Source organism: Suillus discolor (genome assembly GCF_016758755.1).
Source record: "Suillus discolor strain FC423 chromosome Unknown F5147scaffold_4, whole genome shotgun sequence".
Lineage (NCBI taxonomy): Eukaryota > Fungi > Basidiomycota > Agaricomycetes > Boletales > Suillaceae > Suillus > Suillus discolor.
The window spans coordinates 630372-652819 of NW_024541251.1; the positions used below are offsets into that span (position 1 = coordinate 630372).

Below are 22448 nucleotides of genomic sequence, written 5' to 3' on the forward strand. Positions count from 1 at the left end.
CTTTTCCTTCCCCTAAGTACTTGAAAGAATTCATGTGGTGATCCAGCGCTCCAAGCTCATTCTCAAATCGTAGGTCTTCCGTACATATCTGACGTACTTAATATGACAAGGATCAAATATAATTTAGCACGTGTGCGCCCTTAGCTAAACGAAGCGCTGCAAAGAAAGTCGGCAATGTTGACAATGACTTTCAGAGTCGTTCACTGGCAGCTGCGTCAACAATCCAATTCACTCAGGATGCACATTGCACACAAATGATTGCAGCACACCAAGATGCGACCTTTTGATCAATTTGTACATCGATTATGACTGTGGTGGCAATTTACATCATTGACGCCGGGCCCGAACTTCTTTTATGAGGTCACCATGTGACTGTACTAGCCTAGTGATTCAAGTATGTAATGTGAGTGCCTTCTTGCAACCTGATATGAACTTACTCACTTCAGACTTGAATCACATTGACCAGCGTCCATCAGCATATATGCGAGTCTTTTGAGTATATGTCAACACGAATCGTGATGCGACCGCGCCAGTGTGCACGCATTAGACTTTCAAGCGCTCAAGAGCGCTCAAGGTTCATCCATTTGTGTCAATCTTCCTGCGGTGTAACCGATCTTCCTCGGATCACAAGCGAACTACCGATGTGTAATTGAACCAAGCTATTCCTCATATAAAAGACAATAATGTACTCACCCTCCTCCCAGCTGCCAGACCAACATGCCCCTACTGAATCGCTTGCTCAGTCTTGTTGTGCTCGGACTTTCTGCAGTTCCATCCGTGCTATCCTTCCAGCCGGGCTTTAACTACGGTTCCGAAAAAGTGCGAGGTGTTAATCTTGGCGGCTGGCTTGTCCTAGAGGTAAGGAACCCATACATATTGTGATACCCTCTTTTTATTAATTCATATCTAGCCTTGGATCACCCCAAGTATATTCCAGAACACTGGCAACAGTGATATTGTTGATGAGTGGACCTTCGGCGAGTATCAGGACTATAATACTGCCTTAGCAGCCTTACAAAACCATTGGAACTCTTGGATCACCGAAGATGACTTTGAAGCCATCGCAGCAGCAGGGTATGGTCTGACCAATGCTCATTGTATTCCCTCTGAAATATTCTACAGCTTGAACCATGTTCGTCTCCCCATTGGTTACTGGGCATTCGCGGTCGGTCCAGGAGAACCGTACATAACTGGGCAGCTAGATTATTTGGACAAGGCCATTACCTGGGCGTCAAACCATAATCTCAAGCTCATCATCGATCTGCATGGAGCCCCTGGCAGTCAGAACGGGTGATTCCAACAGTAATATCATCCTGGCATTGCCTGTCGTGCTAATATTTTCATCACAGTTTTGATAATTCCGGTCAAAAAATGTCGTACCCAACATGGCAAAGTAACCAGACCAACGTCGATAGGACAAATGATATCATCAAGACCATTATTTCTATGGTCGATTCGGAGTACGAAACAGTGCCTATCATTGCACCACTGAATGAGTGAGTTCCTTTATATCCTGCTTTACTCTCAGTTAAATTGATGGTTTATAGACCCGCAGGATTTGACGGTGATCAAATGCTCTCAGTTGTGAAGCAATATTGGACAGATTCGTATCAGAGCATTAGGCAAGCACTTAGCCCTCGTCCTAATTTTAGCCAATAACAACGGGACTTATAGATATCCTTACGGTTCATCCACAGAAAGTAATACTGTTGAGCTCATTCATGACGCATTCCAAAGTCTTAGTTATTGGGATGGCTTTATGGTCGACGGATATGACGGCGTCGCAATGGACACTCACATCTACCAGATGTTTACATACGAGGTATGCACACTCCCTTTCCTCTATGATGCAACAATGTACTAAAGACGTGAACAGCAAGTTGCCTACAACTATTCTCAGCACATCAGCGAGGCGTGCAGTCATGGGTCTAGCCTCGCCGACTTTGACATGTGGATATTTGTTGGTGAATGGACTCCTGCATCGACAGACTGCGCGACATGGTTGAACGGTCGCAACACTGGAGCACGCTATGACGGAACCCTGTCAGGCACAACCGCGGACGGCAGCTGTACGGGCAAAACAGGCGATGCGACGAACTTCAGCACAGAATACAAGCAATTCATGCGTCAATACTGGGAAGCTCAGGTCATCTCCTACGAGAAAGGCAGTGGATGGATTCAATGGACCTGGAAGGCTGAGAATGCGGATGATTGGAGTTACCAGGCCGGGTTGCAGTATGGATGGATACCACAAGACCCAACTAACTTGGAGTACCCGAACATTTGTGGTTGAACAATGGCAGCAATGCCAAACATTTTATTAGCATTACAGCGGACTCATGGTAGCAACTTACATAGACCAGCATATACCCGTACTTTGTCTTGTTTAATCGATCCATGCATATGGAAGCGGAGAAAACTTTGCCACAGCGCCACTAGTACGGCGTGATGTAGTAATAGGCTTCGAGCTTGCCATATAAACTCCAACTTGTTGAAGGTGCAACTCCGCACTCCAAACTTTCATCCAGTGACTGAGCACTCCATAGAAGACACGGATCGCACTGAAATGGACTCTAGATCTGTTATACTCTGTTCACAAATGATCGAGCACACAAACCACCGTGGCCGCCTGGTGAAGGAGTGGCGTGCCTCCGCGGCGTCAGCATCATCTCGACTCAGTACTCATCGACATCTTTAGAGCTGACTGGACTATTACTCAAGCTCAAGCAAAGCAGGATGCATTTTTGCCAGATTCCCGGGCCAGTGTGCGATAAATTGACAATCGGAGTTATGCTATAAGTATACTATATGTGTCTCTACTATCGAGTTGCCCAGGAGGGCAGAAGCCTTTCTGCAACTGTATTATCCTGGGACGATCCAGCCCGTCTGGCATGACGATGGATCCTCACGTGAAGCACAATTTCCGTGCCATTCTATGAACGCATTCTCCATTCGATCATAACACCTTGTTTCTAATATGTCTGATGGATCTAGGCGTACGGCATCCTGTGCTCTGAATTGGGGATCCAAATATGTATCACCGGAATGGCGGCTGCGGTCATTGGATATTGGAGCCTCAGCCTGCGCATGAAAAGTCCCTACCGGCATCATGATGGTGCTGAACACGTGCGGAAAAGTGAGAGCCTCACTTTTCGCAGATTGGTAGTCTTCTCTGCTTCTTGCCAGTTCTATTAAATAATGCCCGAGGTCGATGGATTAGCCATAAAACCCGAATAAAATGCGACTGGGCTTGGTTCGATGAATTCAATCTCTGCTAATTTTTCGATGTTCTCTGCGTTTTTGGCCCTCATCGGGCTGTCTCTGTTCCACTCAGTATCGTCTCAGTTTTCTCCTGGTTTCCCTTATGGTTCTCAGATGGTGCGAGGTGTCAACCTTGGAGGTTGGCTCGTACTCGAGGTATGTGCAATAAGGCGGACGACGGTCAAGGGTCTTAACTAATCATCATGTTTGGACGTAGCCATGGATCACCCCCAGTATATTCGACAACACAGGAAATCCTAACATTGTCGATGAATGGACATTTGGACAATACTATGACCGTGCCACTGCGACAACCGTACTACAGAACCACTGGGACACCTGGATTACGCAGGATGATTTTGCAAATATCGCTGCTGCCGGGTACGCGCTCGGCCCTGCAGGCATATATACCATAATTGACTCGTCGGCATGCTACAGATTGAACCATGTGAGACTGCCTATTGGGTACTGGGCCTTTGAAGTTGGCTCTGGTGAGCCATACATACAAGGCCAGCTTCCTTACCTTCAGAACGCTGTACAATGGGCTAGCCAATACGGACTCAAGTTGATCATCGATCTCCATGGGGCTCCCGGAAGCCAAAATGGGCGCGTACTATTTGTGTCTTGGTGTCTCTTGATGGCTCACGCAAAATTGTAGGTACGACAATTCTGGACACAGAATGTCATACCCTACATGGCAGTCAAACCAAACGAATATTGCCCGGACAAACGCGATCATCGAACAGATTGCTTCCATGTTTGCCGACCAAGCTGATGTTGTTCCTATCATCGCGCCCCTGAACGAGTGAGTGTACCCGAGAGAGCATCCTTGAATGAATGTGACGTGCTTTTCTAGACCAGCTGGATACTACGGATCATCTGTGCTAACACCTTTGAGACAATATTACTACGATTCTTATGGAAATATTAGGTGAAAATAATCACCCGTTGTCTGCTATAGAAGAAGAGTGCTGATGCGTTATATAGGTATCCATATGGCACGTCGACGCAGAGTAATACTGTCGTTCTACTTCATGACGCTTTCCAGTCTTTGAGCTATTGGAACGGATTCGAGACCACGCCTGATTTCCAGGGCGTGGCGATGGATACACACATCTACCAGGTGTTTTCCAATGAGGTATGTCCCTAAGATAGAAAGCCCTTTCCAAAGTCTTATCCTTATGTTTCCGCAGGATGTCCAAATGTCTTGGCAGAGCCATATTGATACTGCGTGTGATACTCAATCTACTCTTTCCGATTTCGACCTTTGGCTTATGGTCGGTGAATGGTCACCCGCCATCACTGACTGCGCCACCTACCTGAATGGCAGGGGCAACGGGGCCCGTTATGACGGTTCCTATCCTGGTTCCACTTACGTTGGAAGTTGCACCGGACTTACCGGGAGCGCATCTACTTTTAGCTCGAGCTATAAGACTTTCCTTCGTCAGTTTTGGGAAGCACAAGTCATTTCCTACGAGAAATCGAACGGGTGGTTGATGTGGACGTGGAAGGCAGAGAGTGCAGACGAATGGTCATACCTGGCTGGATTGCAAAACGGCTGGATACCCTGGTCTCCTACTGACCTCGAATACCCCACTATTTGCGGATAGATGCACCTACTCGCTTTAGTAGAATTCTCTCTCTCGCTCCTTCCTAATCCTGTGTTTGTTATTGTTCTGCATGATTGCCCAACCATCGTATTTATACCCAGTTTTTGAAGGATCACGTACTCTGACATAGTCGCCAAGTTTCTCCCATTTGTATAGAAGAACCGCATGGTTAGTTCCGCAGACATAATTCACTCCCATGTGCGAATTCCACCTGTGCCCAGCGCTCTCAAACCGCTCCCCATCAAGTTGATGTGCGCAAGATTGGAAGTTCAAAGTTCAGCTTCGTGTAGTACTGTATGATCGTGAAGAAGGCTGAGTTGCCAAGAAACGAGACAGTGTGATTATAACCAAATTGGCTCCAAAACTTCCGATGCCGTGTTGCGCTACAGCACTTGTTCACGCCCTCTTTTACGTATCATATCGATTATTCCATGCACTGCCGAACTTGAAAACAAGCATATCAACACAGGCACTGAATAGTTGAACGAGCCTTCAGGCTCATCAACAGCTGTACTTTCTCCCATCAGGAGATACGAAACAGCATTTTTTGCACGAGCGTGGCCGATATTTCTGTTAACTTGATTATGCAGGATATACTATCAAATTCAGAGTCGCTGGCTGGAGATCTGTGTGGGGTGATTGAGTCAAATCGCTGAGTTCGAGGTGCGTAACTACACTATGCAGTGATACTTGTGAGCAGTACTGTCGGAGTAGGTGAGCCATGAAGTTAGTGCGATACCGAGGATCAGCTAGACTGCTGCAACGAAATTGTCATCACCATTGGGCGCTTTGAGGCTAGGATCACTTACTGACACCGCTTTGCTTGAAAATGCCTCGTCAAGGCACACCACGTATGATGAAAACAATTTGTTGCAATAACCGTTAACTAAAATTAAGTACAGAAAATATGCAGTGATCTAAGCGTTCAAACCTTCATGCTCCTGCGACACCATATTTTTTAAGTGTCGCCTTCCAATCTCCTATATCCCCGCGCCCCATGGTCAAAATCGTAGCCTTGTTTCCAGATGAAGGTGCGAATAGTCTAGTAGCGACGCGGCGCACGCAGTCAGGAGTCACTTTGTCGATGGCCGCCGTCATATCAGTCACAGGAATCTTCCGACCGTGGACAAGCAACTAGAGTAACACGTAAGTATGCAAGCATGTTTATGATAAAAGTTTGTCATACCTGTCGGCCAAGATCCTCTACCTCCACCGCCCGACTTTCGAGAGCCATCATGAGGCTCGATTTGAGCTGATTCTTGGCACGCTCAAGTTCAACTTTGGGGACAGATTGGTATATGAGCAAGCTAAGCTGATTGGCCAGGTGGGGCAGCATTTGTGCAGGAGTATTGCCTCTCTGGCCAGGAGCATTGGGGACGAATGACGCAAAAACACCGAAGAGCGAGGAATCTGTGTAAATATGATGGAAGGAAGCACAGTGGTCGATTTGGGTGTAGTGATTCAGGATGTGCGTATAAAGTCGGGAGTACATGCCCTTCCCAGGACCACCTGCAAGAAGTTAAATAAAGCATGTGGCGCAGGAAATAATTACGCACCAGCTGAGAAACTTCCACCTCCTCCCAGGAGGACTTGCATAGTGGCGAGGGCATATATATCCTCATCATGAATACCTACGCCCTCAAAGGCTAGATAGAGCTGATCGAACTCTGTCTCGCTCGGGATGTGATGGATGCCACCAACATAATTAGAGTGAGGGTTCAGTGGAGGAAGCGGTGGCTCGGTAGAAAGGGACGTAGGGTATAGATAAGTTGATGCAGCACGAGTTAATGACTTATAGAGTGAGGGTGAGGAAGAGGGAAGTAAGTGGGGCGGAAGATTTTGAGTAGCTGACGGCTGAAGTGACGAAAGTGACGGTGTTGGCGCAGATTTGAGAGATGAGAAGTATTTATCGGCTAGCTCTACTAGTCGTTCGTGATGCATCCCAGCACCAGCAATCACCATCCTTTCCGGGCGGTACCAGTTTGTAATGCAGTCCCGAAGTAGGTCTCCAGTAATCGCGTCTATTCGCTCTTCTGGACATAGGAGGGGATTCCCAAGTGTTTTCCTGCCGTACGCAACCTCATGCAAGACCTCTGGCAGAATCATCTCAGGCTTCTGGCTAATTTCTCGGATCTCGTAACGAGCGGCATCTCTCTGGGCGTCAAGTTCATCAGGTAGAAAGGCAGAATTCAAGATGGTGTCTGATATAAGCGAAAGCGCGAGGGGAGTAGCTTGGTCGAAGTTGGACGATTGGTACATGATGGATTCGCGTGACGAAGAGCACATGATTTGGCCACCTAGCTTGTCCATTGCGGTCGCCATGTCTTCCGTGGAGCGAGAGCTGGTAGTCTGAGCAATGGAGCTATAAATAATGGCACAGATACTGCCTAAGCTACGCACCTTGAAGGCCATCCTGTCCAGAAAATGGCTAACGCCTGAGGTTGATGAGTCCTCATACCTGGACCCCGCATTCACGTAGAGTCCAACGGATGAAAAATGACCGGGAGTCGACTCTGTAGCAACTCTAATCTTGTTGGGCAAAGTAGTGATCTGCAATGGAGGGTGTACTGCTTGAGAAAATTGCCGCTGGCTGCGACGGACGAGCGACGTTGTTGCCTTCCGCATGGTGAGTAAAGTCCAAGGTCGAAAAACTCCGAACACCGAATATTGTGAACTCCGGGAGTATAATTACGTACTCGGTAAACAAAAAATAGACCCCACCGTGGTTCGAACACGGGACCGCACGATCTGCAATCGTATGCTCTACCACTGAGCTATGGAGTCATGTGATAGAGCCCAAAACATAATTAGCCAAAAACACATTGGATGTCACTTCCAAGTAGTCTATGTAGTCTAAGCAAGATAATAATGATACTGAATCTATCCAACGACATCGCCCACACTCCATTTGGCAAACTCCAGGACTTCAATACCTCCTTCTTCATCATCCCGGACAAGACCTCGTTGTTTACTCCAGTTCTCTATGGCCATCCGTACTGGTTTATTTGCACTCTCTCCTCCAAGCATCATGAACGGTTGGTTGTATAGTGCCGTCTCATCACCGTCCGATGACTTGATCGAGCGAGTGTCAAAGCCAGCGATTTGCCGTGCAAGTGCACGTTCAAGTCGCTCTAGATCTTTGACAAAGGCCTCACTCTCAAGGCAGCGTGCAAGCTCTGGAGATTGAAGAGCGAGCACAGCCAAAGACCCGATGCGGCCATGAGGCGCGGAGCCCACAGATCCGTGCAGGTAGGATGCGAGACGGAGACCAAGATTGGGAGACTGTCCCGATAACGGGTTTTGCACGACCGTCACAGCTCTCTTCAGGGAAACCTTCTCGCCCACTTTGGCAATGAGGTCTCTAATAGAGCTTGACACTGTAGATGTCGAATGAGATGAGGGGTTGTTTTGAGATAATAGTGGGGCATCGTTCAGAACATCCAGTGAACAAGATCTGATGATAGTCGAAGAGTCAGTTGGTTCCGTGATAAATGCGGCGGTATGAGCTATATCTGCCGCTAATTGACCGAATAAGACATTTCTTCCAACAAAATCTGTTTCGCAGTTCAATTCAATCATGGCTGCCCGTATACCGCCGCCCCCCAAGGATTTTTTCCCCCTGCTACCTCCAGAGAGCATGCAGACACTAACAAGCCCTTCCCGAGTCTCCCGAGACTGGACGTTTGCGGCCTTTTTTATGCCCGACGCTGCGAGATCATTTTTCACCCATTCGAGGGCTCGTTGTATGTCGTTATTAGTTTGACTGAGGGCTTCTCGTGCTTTTGAGATTGAGACCTCTGTCAGTTTGCGGAGCTGCGCAACATGCTGCAGAGAGGGCTTGGATGGAGTTGTAGAATAACACGACTGGCCAACACGCGAGAGCCTCGATGCGTGAAACGGTTTCGATGAACGGACAAATTGGGCTATCATCGTGAAAGGATATTGATGGAACGAGAAGGGTTCTATACAAAATTTTGTGCGATGCGCGACTAGGCACGCTCACGTGATGCCCAAATTTCTTGTTTTGGGATATGCCGCTTTGCTATCCATTTCACTGTCGCCCGTCAGTCATGGATTTTCAGTTCAAAGTCCCCGAGTCGGTCCCCCAGGATATACTCCTTATTCAAGAAATTGTCGGAGTTATCCCTCCACCAAAAGCGGATGTTTGGAAGGATGTCCACAAGTCTACAGACTCAAGCGATGATTCAATCGCAAGCTCGTCCAGCGAGATTGACAGTGAGGACGAGGTTGAAGCCGATTTAATGGTTCCAGAGGAGGAATCTTCCAATCCCACACCTGTTTTGTGAGTCTCTGAATGCTATCGGTCAGTTGATATCTTGAGAATGTTGCCAGACCAGGATCACCGGAGTCAGACTCAAGCTCAGACTCTGAATCCTCTGACTCGGATTCCGAGTCAGGCGAGGATGAAACTGCTGATAAAGCAGAAGATAAAAATGCGCTGAACCCTCGAAAACCACAGATTGATGTGGACGATGACGAGGAGTCAGGCGCTACAGCTGTTGCATCATATGTACAGACCAAAAATGAGATTGTCGAGACAGACATCGTTGTCCCTTCTATATCAGGAGTCGGACTCGAAGAAGTATTGGAAAAAGTTGGCGAGGTGATGAACATTATTGGGAACGTAGTAATTGTGAAAGGCCTTCCTGCTGACTCCTCCAGAGCTGCGTCTGAAAAGGCACTCGATGTCGAGACATTACTAGTATTCGACGATCGACAAGTTCTCGGCCATGTGCGTATTTTGTATTCTCAGGATACCTCTTCTGACCTTATGCAGGTGTATGAAACGTTCGGGCCCACTTCTCAGCCCTTGTATCAAATAAAATTCAACCAGAGCTACCCGTTGGATACTGAGAAGATTCGCGTCGCTCGCGAAGTTTACCATATACCACAACGAAGTAATTTTGTCTTCATGGCATACCTCAAAAAGCTTCGCGGCAGCGACGCAAGTAACATTCATGATGAGGAGCCCGGTGAAGATGAAATGGAGTTTTCTGATGACGAACAAGAAGCCGCGTTCAAGCAGGCACGGAAGAAAAGGTATGTGTATGCACTCAAAAATATTCTCATTCTCATTCATTCTTGGCAGACGTGGCATGTCTGTGTCATCGTCTCGACAAACAACTCCTGTGCCATCGCAGTCTCGTTACAATGATGATATTGATAAAATTTTCTACGGGGCAAACCCATATGACGCCCATGGCCCATATGACGACGGGTACCGGGTTGCCGGGCCGTCACGTCCGGCGCCCATCCCATACGACGACCCGTATGCTGACGAGGTCAAAGTGGACATTGTGAAGTATGAAGAACACTTGAACGGTTCTTCCACTGAGGCTCGTCTGTCTGGTAGGGAACCCGAGAGAGACTTTGGAGACAGCAGAGGACGGGGTCGGGGGCGTGGTAAAGGTCATGATAGAGGTGGTGGGGCTCGTGATGGTGGGAGGGGTCGTGGGCGTGGGCGGCCAGAACGTGGACGACGTTCGTGGGGAGAACCTAGATGGCCTCAACAAAACTCAACGGCTCCTTCAATGGAACCGTACAAAACAAGTCCCCCGATTCCTCTATCGCCCACATCTGACGAGATAGAACGCGGAACAAATCAACCAGTTGGAATCCCCGGCTATTCTTCACAGCCTTTCTCACCTCCGCCAACGTGGGGTTATCAGCAAGGCGGTTTTCAAAGTCATCCATTTGGACAGCAGCAGCAACAACAACAATCCGTACAGCCGCACATTAATCCTCGATTCGCGTCCGCATTTGGATTTAATGGCCCTCCTGCATGGTTTGGGAACCAAGAGGCTCGGCTCAACTCTTATCACGCACAACAGCCTGCTCAACCCTGGACGAATCAGTGGTTGGTGCATGGACAGGAATATGAAAATGCGGAGAGCGATGCGTACACCCCGATCTAGTTCATTCATTCATGTTCGGCGGGTTTCTTCAATCGCATACATTTGACGGTACTCTCACCGAAATCATACCTGCCCAGAGTTGTCCTAATGTAAAACACCACGATGCCGGCAGCGAATAACGCAAGTCGCCTGCCGAGCTTTTCCATCTTTGGCTTAAGCCATGTGCGTACTTTTTCCGTACTTCCTTCTAGCTCGCAGTGCAACAATGTGATCTTCCAAAACGCGCCACAAGTCGCTTAGGGAATTGATACTCTAGCACATGACATGTGCCTTAGTGCACGACAGGCCTGGCACCAGTAAACTTACAAACAAATGGTGGAGCGACACGTAAATTGGAACGGGCGTAACGAAGAAGGGATTGAGGCGATTTTCAAATCGAGGCGTTGTGAGTGGGGTGAGCTCGCACGTGTGCTTCAACCTCAGAAGAGAAGCACACGTGTGGCGGGCGACTCCTTACAAAGGCCATATTGTTTCCTGCGTCAACACTCACAAGCTCGCGATCCGCTTAAACGGTCAACTTTTTAAACTGTAAACACATGACAAGCCTGGCACCGGTCAACGTTAACCTTGCTCCCGAATGTTCCCTTCGTGGTATATCAATATAGGTCTACTGGCACCGGTCAACGTTAAACTTGCTCCCCCTCGTGGCACATGTGCAAATACACAGGCTTGTCACCGGTCAACGTCAACCTTGCACCCGGAGCTTCCCTTCTGAAATGGCATATAAATATACAGGCAGCTGCAGTCTTCTACCTCCTTGTCTAAAATGTCCGTCTCATCACTAGTCATGTCGTCCCTCCTCGGGGTGTCCTACATTAACCCGATGAACTTTTTCCAGAACCTTGATGGCTCAGGATGCGGAACTTCTGGCCCCATATCGTGCCAGGATGCGAACACGCCCCCCGCCGCAAATACCTGCTGTTTTGAGACTCCTGGAGTGCGTCCCTGTCCTGGTATCAGTCGGTGATAATTTGCCCTAACTAGCTCCAGGGCCTGATTTTGCAGACACAAGTTCGTCCAGTTTGCCTTGTTTAACATGTGAAGCCAGAGATAAATTCTTTTAGGTTTGGGACACAGATGTTGCTGGTAGTCCTGCGGACAGTTGGACCATTCATGGTGCGTAATTTATGGTGTTCTAAGTTTGTTCTGACACAGGACATTTACTAGGTCTGTGGCCTGATAAGTAAGTCACAGTAGCTGGACTACTAGGGCAGGTCGTTTGAATATATCGTAGCTGTGACGGCAGTTACATTGAGAAGTGCGATCCCTCTCGTGATTACACGGATATCGCCGGGGTTAGCCGTTCTCTTCAATATCAAGGCACCCCTAGCTGATTTCCCACAGCTACTCGAATCCCAGGGTGCATCGTCTACATTGGATTTCATGCAACAGTATTGGCTCAACGATGATGGAACTAATGAGGAATTCTGGGAGGTACGTGAAACTCGGAGCTTTCGTTTCGTTCGAAAGCTTATTGTCAAGCATTATAGCACGAGTGGGCTACACACGGCACATGCTATAGGTACAGACTCCGGAATTTTTATGCATATCCATTTTAACCTTGTTTAGCACACTGGATGTCGCTTGCCTTCCCAGCAGCAGCCCTACGGGCGCCGAGGTAAGTAGGCGTGATGTATGAAAGTATTTGCCCTGAGTGCTATTATTACACAAGGCTGTGGCATTCTTTGAGACTGTGGTGAGGGTCTTCAAGACCCTCCCCACGTATGACTGGCTTGCTCAGGCAGGCATCACTCCGTCATATGACCAGACTTATTCGCTTTCGTCCTTATTGTCGGCTCTCCAAAATGCCTCTGGAGTAGGTTTCATAGTTTGCTCAAAAATGCATCATCGTAACGTTTATTTTTCAGTACATTCCAGCTTTGAGCTGCTCTCGATCGGGCACACTCAGCTCGATCAGCTGGTACTTTAATCTCCAGGGCTCTGTCATTGATGGCGAGTTCGTCCCGATAGGTGCGTTGCATGTATCAACGGCAGACTGACGGTTAACGTGCGGCTTCTAGACAACCCTAAGGATTCTTCTTGCCCCTCGAGTGGTATCCAGTACCTTCCCAAAGAAGGATAATACCGACGGGCAAAATAGAGAAGGTGTACCAAGCAAAATCTATAATTGTACATGGGTTCTCGATCGTTTCGGACTTCGATTGTGTCGATAGACTATCTAGTGATAACATGCCTCCACCCTTCAATCACCCGAGTCTGGAACTTGAACTACTGGCTCAGACCTTCTTCGTTAAGCAGTTTCCAGTAGATGCAGGCGTTCCAGCTGCAATTACCAGCGGGCTGAATGCTGCTCAACAAACTCAAGGGGTCTTCTCCATCACCAGAACAGGAGAAGAAATTTCCGTGGTTGGTGAAGCTGTCGACGACGATGGCGAATGGAGATGCATCAAGATAGCAGGGCCCATGAATTTTGGTGTCTTCTCTACATTTGTTAGTGACGGAAAGACGATCTAATCTTCGCTGGCTAACAGGGTTGACTGGCGTAATCTGTAATTTCACGACGCCGCTGAGAGATGCTAATGTTCCGGTGTTCGCAGTTTCGACATGGTTAGCGCACGTAGCAGATATGATCCACCTGTGTGATGCTTATCCCTTCATAGGAATACCGATTATGTTCTGGTGCCCAAAGAAAAGGCCGATGCTGCCGTTACAGCACTAACCGAAGATGGCTGGAGGTTTCGAGAAAATTCTCAAGTTCCACGAGACGCATAGTCTAGGGACATTAAGCTGAAGACGATAGTTAACGCGAGATTTGCATAAAAACATAAAGTGTGGATTGTAAAATTGATGGCATGAACTTCGCTTGGTCAAAGAAAGAAAGTTTTGTTTCTCAAGTTCTCGGTCCATGTTAGTACATGTCCGTTTCTTCTCGATCGCTTCACGGACTTCTCTCGTAAACTCTGGGAGCTGGAGACCTGCAACATTTGGTACAGGCAGAAGTCTAGAAGTCTGAGACTAGCGATAACCTAGCTCGAGTGCACTGCTGTTGCTACTCTCGAAAGTACTGGCGACTAGTACAGCTGGGAGCTAGGACTTCCTATGGCAGATTCATCCGAATATTCAACTCTAAAGTCTCGGCAGAAACGTGTCCTTCCCTCCCGCTCACGCCGTGGTGGTCCTGGAATAGGAAGCTGTGATGTTGACCTCATGATATTGGACGCGCAGAGACGAAGATGTTCGTTGCGCTTTTTTGTTCTACCAGTTCATATACTAACATACTTTTGGCAGTCGAAAATGAACCGCTCATTCCCGCAAATACGCAGTTCTTGTTGACCACAAATTCTGTCCTCGTACCCCAACCCTCATCCTCGACTGACTTCGGACTCAATAGTCATGCAAATCAACGCTATTTCGACAGACCAGATGTTATTCAAGCTTATCGAGAACAACAGATCATTCAAACACCTGAATTCACTACTTTGACAGAGGATGCTAGCGTTGGGGGTAGATTCAGACCGAGAATTTCTGCGGAGGTGCGTTGAAAACACGAGTCTCAAACTTTGACATAAGCTCATACCATAAATTATCTCTATTTAGCTCCCTGAGTCGGCAGATACCTCTGATGCTGTATATGAAAAGCGCCATCGGAAGTACGAGACGTTTGAAAAACGTCAGCGTCTCCGTGAAAAGGAGAAGCTGAAGCATGAGCAGTACAAGCTCAAGGAGAGGATAGAACAGCTGAGGGCGATGGACGGAAGTGCATTCCTCGGATTACCTGCAGCATCTTTCCCCCTACCAGCTGGTGTAGTTCAGATCGAAGACGGCCAACACTCGAGTTGTTCGGAAATTCACGCTGACGGCACAGCCGTGTGTAACGAGGGGGAGAGGCGACGGCAGGAGATGCTTGAGGTAGCTTCTATCCTGGAGGATCGGTATCGCACACTGTTACCGTCAGACAAGAAGAACTATTTCGATCAGAAGAAAGCGAGCAGGCAGAGTAGCGTCAATATCCCTCCTTCCTCCGACATCCGCCCGCAAGAGGAGTCGATCGTCAATGGGCGAGCTTCCGCCGCCATTTCACCTGCCAAAGTCAACACTTCGCTTGTCTTGAAAATCAAGATGCCAAAACAGTCAAGCTTTTCCCCATCAGTATCCAGCACCCCAGCATCCAAGCCCACAGCTTATTTATTATCTTCTTCACCATCCAAGTCCAAATCGGTATCTAGAATGTCTCCAGCAAAACCAATATCTAGAGCCTCTTCTGATACAGAGTCCGTCGAATCCGAACGCCCGCACAAACGCGCAAGACCGTCACATCTCGATGAGGCATACTCTCCACACTCTACTCCAGAACATCATGCACCACGCCCTTCGCACCACGCACTGGCGCCAAAGCCAGAACCATGCGTTCTCATGCAGGCTGCTATCCGTGCCTCATCTGCGCCAACAGCTCGTAAAACGCATAGGCATGTGACTGCGTTTGGCGCAAAAGTACCACAAGAGATTGAGGAACTTAGGGACTTCGAACTTCCTGAATGGATAGTCCCTCCCCATCTCCGGTATCATGTGTTCGATTGGGCGGGTCGCACACCAGAACCTGTAATTATTGCGGAGGAGCGGCCGGGGATGAATGGTGTTGTGCCCGTTTGATCCTTAATCATTCCCTCATGCACTTTCATGATATATATTATACTTCGACGACTGTTTCTGGTGTAACTTATGGCTAATTTTGTCCCCGGGCATGTATTTAGTAGTGGTCATATTTTTCTGGCTTCGATGGATCAAATTTCAGTATGAATGGAGCTGATCATGGTTACGATGAAATTGCAGGGACTGCAAAGTTCTGGTTGAGTTTTTGCCTTGAACATAGTGAAGTCTCGCATACCTGGCGTGGGACTAAGTCCTGCTTGATGCATGAGCTCCACGGCGGCGCGTCTCGGCCTTAATCCAACTTCTCTCCTACGAGCCAAAATCAATTTCGCGTAATCTATTGACCCTGGCGTCTGAGTTGTGGTTTCAATGTTCTCCGGAAGATATCGCGAGTAATCGCCGGCACGTTCTTTCAGAAGTTGCACCCGAGAGTCAATGCGTGACTGGGCAATTGATGGTTGAGCGACATAGGGAATGAGGGCCGGTGAACTGAACAGCTCCGACAAGTCAGTGTTGTTGAAGCTAACATGCAATGCTGGCGGAGCGGGTGTGTCGGTTTCATTGAGATCCTTGACAGGAGATGTAGGCTTAACAGCACGGCTTGGCTTTGGAACCCTTGGACTTTCCCTTCGCCGGTCTGTGCGCATTTCTGCTGGTGCTGACCTAGTAGTCTCCGCAGGAAGGGGCCGTCTCGGACGAGGGTGAGCGGCGGCAGTCTGCGGGTTCGAGGGTCCATCATTGGGACGTCTCTCCTCGTCTTTCGGGATTATTTGAGACCTTCTAGATAGCAGCGAAGTTGGTTTCGGTGTGTGTACAACTTTAGCCTCGACCTTTTTGGGCGCAGCTTCAGTCAACTGCCTCTTCTGCCTCTGAGCAGCACGTGCAGCGAACAGAGAAGTGGTGGATGATGGAACGACCGAGGCTAAAATCACTGTTCAGTGTCATATATTGCGGATCGAGTAGAAGTTACGCACGAATTTCTATGTCTCCCAATGAACTAAGTCTCGGGGCACTCCGACGCGCTTCTTCTACAGAAGCTGCCACTGACTCTGGAATTTTTACATCTGAAATAAAAGATGCAAATGGACTATTCGTGGAGTATGACTGAGCTCCCTGCTTGTAGCAGCGTCCTGGATTGCAGAGCCTAGCAAGAGCCCTTGAATGCTGCATGATGAAAGAGCAAAAGCAGTTGAATTGCCAGTGAAACTGAGCACTACCTGGTAAATTTCCTTTCTCGGAACCCTGACCCACAGTGGAAACTGGAAAGCTCACAACATTACACGCATCTCGTTCGACCTCACACCAAGATATGCACCCCATCTTGGGGCGCATTGCCATTGGCTTCGTGCTGTTTCTTATTCTTTTTCCTGTCTTAACTTGCCAGGTCTACATCATATGGCCATGGTATGGGCGTGAGCTGTCCGTAGAGCTCATAACTCTTCTCTTCCCATTCAAGTGAGCTTCATCAGTCTGGATATACTTTGAAATTTACGCTCCAATAGTGTTCTTGCTATATCGCTACTATGGAACTACTACCTATGCATAGTTACTGACCCTGGGGAGGTTCCGGATGGATGGGTACGCCGAAGGTTCAGGCTTTCAGCCGCAGTCATTCTGATTGATGACACTGTTCTCTAGAAACCGGACACGCAATCAAGCGAAGGGTACGAGGTTAAAAGACTGACAGGCTCCCCTCGCTTTTGCCGTACCTGCCAAAAGTTCAAGCCTCCAAGGTCCCATCATTGCAAACAATGCAACAGGTAAGTAGGAGCTGTCAGTGAATTATTGCGATGCTGACCGCTCAGTAGATGCGTACTGAGAATGGGTAAGCACTTTCGGGTACCGTTTTCTTCATATTCTGACTACCACAGACCACCATTGTCCTTGGACAAACAACTGCATCGGTTATTTCAATTATGGACACTTTATTCGTTTTCTATTTTACGTGGACGTTACTTGCTCGTATCACCTCGCTATGGTCTCATACCGAGTCATGGTCACATCTGGGAGATGGTACCATGTGAGTTTTCTCTCGAAGTATTGAACCTGTAACTGAACATGGAGCAACTCAGGACCAGCCAACGGGTGCCGAACTCATCTTTATCATATTAAACTACGTTTTCGCCGTCCCCGTGATCCTCGTAGTTGGAGGTTTTAGGTATTGTGTACTACTTTACATGCAGAAGCGCAGTTCACTCACCGTGACTATACAGTCTTTATCATTTCCATAGTCTGATGGGCAATACCACGACTATTGAAGGCTGGGAGAAAGATAAAGCTGCAATGCTACGAAGGCATGGTAAAATTGAAGAGGTAAACCTTTCCTCTAAGTAAGCTATAGAAAATTAACCAATTGTATCGCCTACAGGTCAAGTTTCCATATGCAAGTATTTGATTCATGTCGACAAACAAATTACTGATGTAACGCAGAACCTCGGCGTGAGGCGCAATATTGCTTCAATTCTCGGAAACAATCCACTTTTGTGGTGTTGTCCAACCGCCCCTCCTGGAACTGGGCTTAGATACCAGCTTTCAGTTGCTGATGGTGAGTGGAATGAACAAGCTGCAGCACAGGGGCGCCGAAGGAGAGTGAACGATTTGGAACCATGACTGTTACATCTGGTAGCTGTCATTGTCCTCTTACGTCCTCGTTCTGTCGTGTCAGTACACTCATTGCAGCTGCGTCATTATGCTTGATGCGGCGCCCCGCTGACTGATCCTATTGATATAGAACATCATAACTGGCCTCCTCGAGATCCGGCTTTGGCTAACCAACCACCCTTCAAGCTCCCTGACAGTCCATGGACATACGAGAATGGGGATGTTAATCCCAATCTACGTCCATCAAATAGTCAACTACGTGGTGTCAATGGTAATCGGCATAAATCCACACAAGATCCTGTCTCTGTTTTACCACCTTACCATCTAGATTACGAGGTTCCTGAAGTTGATACCCATTCTGGACGACCGTATTCCCCTGGCAATGATTCAGATTACTCAGAAGAGGGATACTCCGGAGCTATCAGGGTACGTCGGGGCTCGGAGGGGTACGAGGTGCGCCCCGTAAATCGGGAGCAGATGTTACAAGAATACGTGCAGGACCGGATTAATGAGGCTGGCCGATACCAAGTGTATGAACCTGAGCACACTCTAGAGACTAGTGACGACGATTTTGAGAAGGATGAGTTTGGGGAGCATATCGATGAACCATCTGGGGAGGTCGGGACTGTTAGGACAATGTCGGATGATGACGTTCCTCTTGCATTACGATGATCAGTGTTAAACTTTTATCAATCACTAGAGACTCTTTGGAAACGGACTGCGTATTGTATTACAAGCACGATTAATAGAGAATACGGGTAGATCAAGGCTGGAATCTAAAAATGGGGGCCGACAAGTACAACCGCTATATGATGGAAACTCTGTCCAAGTACACTTTCCACACGTATCCATTCTTCTCACCAACTTCCAAGACATTCGAACCAACTTGAAGGTCCATATTCCACACGCCATCCTCAAGCTTTTCGTTCATAGGAGTACCATTAAGGTTGATCAATATGCTCTCCTGTTGAGGCGTGGACGCGTTCTGAGCTTTCTTCTGTTCGGCTTTCTTCGCTAGTGCAGACGCCTTGGCTTTTGCTTTCGGATTCTTGGGCGGGCGGCCACGACCACGTTTCCTGGGGCTCGGCTCTTCCTCCTCTTCCTCATCGTCTGGCTGTTCATCGTTTCCATCGCCTTCCTCATCTCCGGTTTCATCATCATCTCCAAAGAATCTGATCTCTGCGACAGAGATCGATTTCTCGTCCTGGCCAAGTCGTATCGCCCAGGATTTGACTCCATCACGATGATCAAGCCAGAGGGGTCTGCCGCGAGGCTTAGTTATCAAGAAAACACCCTTGAGTGCTCGATGTCCAACCAGTACAGGTGCAGGTGATCTTGAAACCGATTGAGACGTCTGGACCTGAGGCGCTGGCTGTGTTCGTACTGCGGAAGATGATATTGCGGGTGTCGGAGGAGTCGGAGCCGGGTGGGTGTATTGGTGGTAGGTGGCATTGGGATAATACTGGGGCTTAGCTGCCGTTGGCTGATACTGCAATGGCTGTGTGGAAACTTGTGGCGATGGTGCAGCTTTCGTTTGCGCCACTTGCACTGCTGGTGTCGGTAAAGGAGTAGGGACTTGAGCAGGAGGAGCTACAGCGACAGACGGTTGGGGTGCAGGTGCGGGTTTAGGTACAGGTGCAGCGATAGGTTTTGAGCCTTGCACAGGTTTAGTCGTTGGAATAGGTACTCCAGCTCCAGGTGGCAGCTGATTGATCGAGGATTGGGCTGAACTCTTGGCATTTCCGCCACTTGCAGGAAGGCGTAACGTTAGTGATCCTCCAGTAACACCCTCTTTCTCTTGTGGTTTGGTTGACGAAGAAGCGACAGTCGTAGAAGGTCCGGCAGTCGCAGCCCCCGTGCCCGGAACTTTTAATTTGATCTTTGCTGGAGGCTTCGCGTACTGTGGTAGCCCGTGCGGCTCTGGCATGTCGGACATGAGTTGACGGAAGTAATCCTGTTGACGTATGAATAAGAATACTACTCGGGGTATGTGACACTCACTCGAAGAATGATCGCATCCTCCCAGATTTGGCTGTGGTCTTGATTAAACTCGAGAGCGTTAGAGAACACAAGCTCGACATCATTTGCGAAGTCTAGAGAGGTTTGATATTCCTTGCGCTTCAGGTGTTTCTAGTAATGTCGTGAACACATACTCCAGAGTCGTCAAAGTATGTGCGACTTACAAAAATGGTCTCTAAGCACATGGGACGTTTAATTTGTGTGTAATACATTGGATAGTCCTTCTTCGACGGCATCTCCATGAAAACGTTAGAGAGCACACGATGTCTGTCACTTGAATCAGAAGTAAGTTGCAGACGAAGGAAGGTGGACTCACGTCTCTTCGTCAGCTTTATCGACAACCTTCTGCAATCTAGCTTTCAAGAGTCGAGTCAAGTTAGGCTGTTTGTTCTTCTTCTCGCTGTCTCCACCGTCAGCAGGCTTGTCCTCATCGTCGTCTCCGTCGCTATTCTTCTTGACTTTCTTTCCTGTCATCTTCGTATACTCCTTATTTACAAATTTCTGCCCAAGGTTGAACATGTGGTGAACATAGGATAAAGGGCACTCACCAGCATGAATTTGGCGTCGAGCCAGATTTGACTGTTCTTCTGATTGTACTTTTTGGCGTTTGAAAAACAGAGGTCGAAATCTTGTCTGATATCATCGAGAGAGTTGTATAAGCCGTCATCTATTTTCTGCTTGATATCGTCCAAGCAAATAGGTTGTTGAATGTAGACATAATAATCAGGATAATGGCGCTTTGAGGGCAAGCGCATGAACGCTGGAGAGCATATGTAACCTCTGTGTGATACACGGAAGAAATGTTAGCGAGATCAGAAAGGAAAATGGTTTGGGGCGGCTGTGATTGCGTCTGAGCTCAAGTTGGGTTTGTTACTCACTCTTTATTGACCACGTCTTTCAACATCTGCCACAACTTTGTTCCCTGCTCTTTCAAACCAGCTACACCAGAACTGCTACCTTCTCCAGTATCCATCTGAATGTCTCCATTTGTCGCGGTTCCTGTGGCGGCTTGGCCAGATGACGCTCCAACTTGCTTTTGTCGCTTTGTTCGAGAGCCGTCAGCGTCATCATAATTCGACAATTGTCCAATATCTCTCTTCATCATCGTCATACAGTCGTGGTTGTCGGTTCTGGCCCAAAAAACCGGATACCGAAGGAAATAACGGCGAACTTCAGCTTGTATAGTCTCGGACGCTCAACCAAGACGAAAATGGACTTTGGAGTCACGTGATTGACTGGCGGCGTTGCGAACCGAAGGAGTGATCTTACTACGGGACCCTGCCAAATATTGTGCACGATCTAGATGGATAAAAGTGTTCAATCATTACACTAATATCTAACGGCGAAGCGGACTTTTGTCGCTAATTCTTGCAACTCGTATCTCGCGCATATCGCGCTTCGCCGCATGGTTGTTCAGCCTATCTCCGAATGCCCGGGCCCACGAAGAATATATCTATCTCTCTTTCCCATTGTTGTCTATGCCTATTCTCAAGTGGTCTCGAAGTAAAGTTGCTCCCCTTGTCTGGCGAAATTGCTCGAGATCAGAACGACATGTACAATGTTCATATACACACCACCACTGCGCCCGTTTATTGAAATCATCAACACGACGTCAATTTCAACGGAGCCCTCACCTTGATTGACCCTTAAAACGCACTGCACCCGAGAGCAGCCAATATGACACGCACATACACATGTGCTCTGAACGCACGGTGTGATCAAAGCCTATGACAGCCAATTGTAACTCTTGGCGAAACCGCGAGTCTTTTCTATGAAGCCAGAGGCACGGAGTTGATCTTACCAAAATCAGCAAGTTGCCAGTAGAGGAATGCCAAGAGCAAGGTCTCTCTGGGAACTGTTGTAGGAGGTCTCAAGTAGACGCATATGACTGCAGCAACGCAAGGAATATGGCATTACTCCACCATATTTTTACTGTTGGAGCAGGCTGCAGTGACAAAGACGTATTGTCAGAGAAAGTGGATTATGTTCGGGGAGTGAGTTCGAGATCCAAGGACTTTATAATACCTAGAAATCTAAGAAAAGTTACATCTAAGTATATCTCGTAGGTTAACTCTGTTTTGACTTCGGAGCAGACTATACCGAGGAAACGCTACTAATTAGAAGAAGATTCCCAATTTTAATCAGATTCTCTACTCACATGAACGTCAAAACCGTTGAGTGGAATTCGGGACGTGAATGATCTGGCAGAGTCGAGCATTGGCGGCTCGCTGCTGCTGCAATTCCGTGACGAGTCAGAGCACTTCCAACAGTTTGGTTGCTGCATGCAGTCGCCCATTTCCACCCAGGGGTTGCCCTTTGAGTTTATTTCGTCCAGTCACAGTATCTTGTATGTGTCTGGACTTCAAAGGCCAAGTGTGGGGAAGGAGATGGGGGAAAACTGCTGACGTGC

General features: G+C 48.1%; 11 protein-coding genes and 1 non-coding gene across 12 annotated transcripts; 7 read left to right on the forward strand and 5 right to left on the reverse strand.

Annotated features, from left to right (window-relative positions):
* Positions 1-293: 293 nt before the first annotated feature.
* Positions 294-2429, forward strand: F5147DRAFT_669362 (glycoside hydrolase family 5 protein). The gene is made up of 8 exons (XM_041435447.1): positions 294-403; positions 467-858; positions 911-1074; positions 1123-1290; positions 1350-1496; positions 1548-1622; positions 1675-1822; positions 1877-2429. The coding sequence occupies exons 2-8, from the start codon at positions 718-720 to the stop codon at positions 2291-2293; spliced, it is 1260 nt and encodes a 419-aa protein (XP_041298493.1). The 5' UTR covers positions 294-403; positions 467-717; the 3' UTR covers positions 2294-2429.
* Positions 2430-3285: 856 nt separating this feature from the next.
* On the forward strand, positions 3286-5166 carry F5147DRAFT_806808 (glycoside hydrolase family 5 protein; the record flags this gene model as incomplete). Its single annotated transcript, XM_041443376.1, has 7 exons — positions 3286-3417; positions 3479-3642; positions 3700-3888; positions 3920-4066; positions 4118-4192; positions 4249-4399; positions 4455-5166. The coding sequence occupies 7 exons, from the start codon at positions 3286-3288 to the stop codon at positions 4869-4871; spliced, it is 1275 nt and encodes a 424-aa protein (XP_041298494.1). The 3' UTR covers positions 4872-5166.
* A 598-nt stretch (positions 5167-5764) lies between these two features.
* F5147DRAFT_669369 (Metalloenzyme, LuxS/M16 peptidase-like protein) lies at positions 5765-7507 on the reverse strand. The gene is made up of 4 exons (XM_041435448.1): positions 7272-7507; positions 6428-7220; positions 6058-6380; positions 5765-6005 (listed from the first exon to the last, which is right to left on the reverse strand). The coding sequence occupies exons 1-4, from the start codon at positions 7494-7496 to the stop codon at positions 5805-5807; spliced, it is 1542 nt and encodes a 513-aa protein (XP_041298495.1). The 5' UTR covers positions 7497-7507; the 3' UTR covers positions 5765-5804.
* Positions 7508-7583: 76 nt separating this feature from the next.
* Positions 7584-7655, reverse strand: F5147DRAFT_t18. Its single transcript has one exon. It is a non-coding gene; the product is annotated as a tRNA-Cys (tRNA).
* Positions 7656-7710: 55 nt separating this feature from the next.
* On the reverse strand, positions 7711-8823 carry F5147DRAFT_669371 (elongation factor TS-domain-containing protein). Its single transcript, XM_041435449.1, has one exon. The coding sequence runs from the start codon at positions 8799-8801 to the stop codon at positions 7752-7754; it is 1050 nt and encodes a 349-aa protein (XP_041298496.1). The 5' UTR covers positions 8802-8823; the 3' UTR covers positions 7711-7751.
* Positions 8824-8931: 108 nt separating this feature from the next.
* On the forward strand, positions 8932-11207 carry F5147DRAFT_669373 (Gar1/Naf1 RNA binding region-domain-containing protein). The gene is made up of 4 exons (XM_041435450.1): positions 8932-9174; positions 9225-9624; positions 9670-9932; positions 9982-11207. The coding sequence occupies exons 1-4, from the start codon at positions 8942-8944 to the stop codon at positions 10805-10807; spliced, it is 1722 nt and encodes a 573-aa protein (XP_041298497.1). The 5' UTR covers positions 8932-8941; the 3' UTR covers positions 10808-11207.
* A 423-nt stretch (positions 11208-11630) lies between these two features.
* On the forward strand, positions 11631-12890 carry F5147DRAFT_566492 (ribonuclease T2-like protein; the record flags this gene model as incomplete). The annotated part of the gene is made up of 11 exons (XM_041430804.1): positions 11631-11744; positions 11798-11818; positions 11872-11923; positions 11975-11990; positions 12042-12102; positions 12152-12241; positions 12298-12329; positions 12377-12425; positions 12480-12623; positions 12676-12778; positions 12829-12890. 11 exons carry the CDS (start codon positions 11631-11633, stop codon positions 12888-12890), a joined length of 744 nt encoding a protein of 247 aa, XP_041298498.1.
* Positions 12891-12965: 75 nt separating this feature from the next.
* On the forward strand, positions 12966-13629 carry F5147DRAFT_669377 (ACT domain-containing protein). Its single transcript, XM_041435451.1, has 3 exons — positions 12966-13241; positions 13300-13375; positions 13429-13629. The coding sequence occupies exons 1-3, from the start codon at positions 12998-13000 to the stop codon at positions 13538-13540; spliced, it is 432 nt and encodes a 143-aa protein (XP_041298499.1). The 5' UTR covers positions 12966-12997; the 3' UTR covers positions 13541-13629.
* A 14-nt stretch (positions 13630-13643) lies between these two features.
* Positions 13644-15484, forward strand: F5147DRAFT_254242 (uncharacterized protein). Its single transcript, XM_041428854.1, has 3 exons — positions 13644-14003; positions 14057-14301; positions 14366-15484. The coding sequence occupies exons 1-3, from the start codon at positions 13868-13870 to the stop codon at positions 15416-15418; spliced, it is 1434 nt and encodes a 477-aa protein (XP_041298500.1). The 5' UTR covers positions 13644-13867; the 3' UTR covers positions 15419-15484.
* A 97-nt stretch (positions 15485-15581) lies between these two features.
* On the reverse strand, positions 15582-16588 carry F5147DRAFT_768123 (uncharacterized protein; the record flags this gene model as incomplete). The annotated part of the gene is made up of 3 exons (XM_041440934.1): positions 15582-15601; positions 15654-16340; positions 16393-16588. 3 exons carry the CDS (start codon positions 16586-16588, stop codon positions 15582-15584), a joined length of 903 nt encoding a protein of 300 aa, XP_041298501.1.
* A 109-nt stretch (positions 16589-16697) lies between these two features.
* Positions 16698-18722, forward strand: F5147DRAFT_669382 (DHHC palmitoyltransferase-domain-containing protein). Its single transcript, XM_041435452.1, has 10 exons — positions 16698-16873; positions 16921-16996; positions 17057-17178; positions 17227-17243; positions 17290-17438; positions 17491-17576; positions 17632-17731; positions 17787-17801; positions 17849-17963; positions 18150-18722. The coding sequence occupies exons 1-10, from the start codon at positions 16728-16730 to the stop codon at positions 18689-18691; spliced, it is 1368 nt and encodes a 455-aa protein (XP_041298502.1). The 5' UTR covers positions 16698-16727; the 3' UTR covers positions 18692-18722.
* Positions 18723-21209, reverse strand: F5147DRAFT_669389 (Bromodomain-containing protein). The gene is made up of 6 exons (XM_041435453.1): positions 20917-21209; positions 20587-20818; positions 20355-20539; positions 20203-20305; positions 20021-20149; positions 18723-19973 (listed from the first exon to the last, which is right to left on the reverse strand). The coding sequence occupies exons 1-6, from the start codon at positions 21147-21149 to the stop codon at positions 18825-18827; spliced, it is 2031 nt and encodes a 676-aa protein (XP_041298503.1). The 5' UTR covers positions 21150-21209; the 3' UTR covers positions 18723-18824.
* Positions 21210-22448: the final 1239 nt, after the last annotated feature.

What these genes read in the sequence shown, in the direction of transcription:
- F5147DRAFT_669371 (XM_041435449.1), bottom strand. Translation starts at nt 8,801, where the DNA reads ATGATAGCCCAATTTGTCCGTTCATCGAAACCGTTTCACGCATCGAGG.
- F5147DRAFT_669389 (XM_041435453.1), bottom strand. Translation starts at nt 21,149, where the DNA reads ATGACGATGATGAAGAGAGATATTGGACAATTGTCGAATTATGATGAC. An exon ending in AAAGACGTGGTCAATAAAGA is followed by an intron (nt 20,819 to 20,916) that starts GTGAGTAACAAA and finishes TGTATCACACAG; the next exon opens with AGGTTACATATGCTCTCCAG. An exon ending in TCGACGCCAAATTCATGCTG is followed by an intron (nt 20,540 to 20,586) that starts GTGAGTGCCCTT and finishes AACCTTGGGCAG; the next exon opens with AAATTTGTAAATAAGGAGTA.
- F5147DRAFT_669382 (XM_041435452.1), top strand. Translation starts at nt 16,728, where the DNA reads ATGCACCCCATCTTGGGGCGCATTGCCATTGGCTTCGTGCTGTTTCTT. An exon ending in ACTCTTCTCTTCCCATTCAA is followed by an intron (nt 16,874 to 16,920) that starts GTGAGCTTCATC and finishes ACGCTCCAATAG; the next exon opens with TGTTCTTGCTATATCGCTAC. An exon ending in CATCTGGGAGATGGTACCAT is followed by an intron (nt 17,439 to 17,490) that starts GTGAGTTTTCTC and finishes GGAGCAACTCAG; the next exon opens with GACCAGCCAACGGGTGCCGA.
- F5147DRAFT_669373 (XM_041435450.1), top strand. Translation starts at nt 8,942, where the DNA reads ATGGATTTTCAGTTCAAAGTCCCCGAGTCGGTCCCCCAGGATATACTC. An exon ending in TCCAATCCCACACCTGTTTT is followed by an intron (nt 9,175 to 9,224) that starts GTGAGTCTCTGA and finishes GAATGTTGCCAG; the next exon opens with ACCAGGATCACCGGAGTCAG. An exon ending in ATCGACAAGTTCTCGGCCAT is followed by an intron (nt 9,625 to 9,669) that starts GTGCGTATTTTG and finishes GACCTTATGCAG; the next exon opens with GTGTATGAAACGTTCGGGCC.
- F5147DRAFT_669377 (XM_041435451.1), top strand. Translation starts at nt 12,998, where the DNA reads ATGCCTCCACCCTTCAATCACCCGAGTCTGGAACTTGAACTACTGGCT. An exon ending in AGCAGGGCCCATGAATTTTG is followed by an intron (nt 13,242 to 13,299) that starts GTGTCTTCTCTA and finishes GCTGGCTAACAG; the next exon opens with GGTTGACTGGCGTAATCTGT. An exon ending in GTGTTCGCAGTTTCGACATG is followed by an intron (nt 13,376 to 13,428) that starts GTTAGCGCACGT and finishes ATCCCTTCATAG; the next exon opens with GAATACCGATTATGTTCTGG.
- F5147DRAFT_254242 (XM_041428854.1), top strand. Translation starts at nt 13,868, where the DNA reads ATGGCAGATTCATCCGAATATTCAACTCTAAAGTCTCGGCAGAAACGT. An exon ending in GGACGCGCAGAGACGAAGAT is followed by an intron (nt 14,004 to 14,056) that starts GTTCGTTGCGCT and finishes TACTTTTGGCAG; the next exon opens with TCGAAAATGAACCGCTCATT. An exon ending in GACCGAGAATTTCTGCGGAG is followed by an intron (nt 14,302 to 14,365) that starts GTGCGTTGAAAA and finishes ATCTCTATTTAG; the next exon opens with CTCCCTGAGTCGGCAGATAC.
- F5147DRAFT_669369 (XM_041435448.1), bottom strand. Translation starts at nt 7,496, where the DNA reads ATGCGGAAGGCAACAACGTCGCTCGTCCGTCGCAGCCAGCGGCAATTT. An exon ending in TGGACAGGATGGCCTTCAAG is followed by an intron (nt 7,221 to 7,271) that starts GTGCGTAGCTTA and finishes TCCATTGCTCAG; the next exon opens with ACTACCAGCTCTCGCTCCAC. An exon ending in AGGTGGAAGTTTCTCAGCTG is followed by an intron (nt 6,381 to 6,427) that starts GTGCGTAATTAT and finishes AACTTCTTGCAG; the next exon opens with GTGGTCCTGGGAAGGGCATG.
- F5147DRAFT_669362 (XM_041435447.1), top strand. Translation starts at nt 718, where the DNA reads ATGCCCCTACTGAATCGCTTGCTCAGTCTTGTTGTGCTCGGACTTTCT. An exon ending in GCCCCTGGCAGTCAGAACGG is followed by an intron (nt 1,291 to 1,349) that starts GTGATTCCAACA and finishes TTTTCATCACAG; the next exon opens with TTTTGATAATTCCGGTCAAA. An exon ending in ATCATTGCACCACTGAATGA is followed by an intron (nt 1,497 to 1,547) that starts GTGAGTTCCTTT and finishes GATGGTTTATAG; the next exon opens with ACCCGCAGGATTTGACGGTG.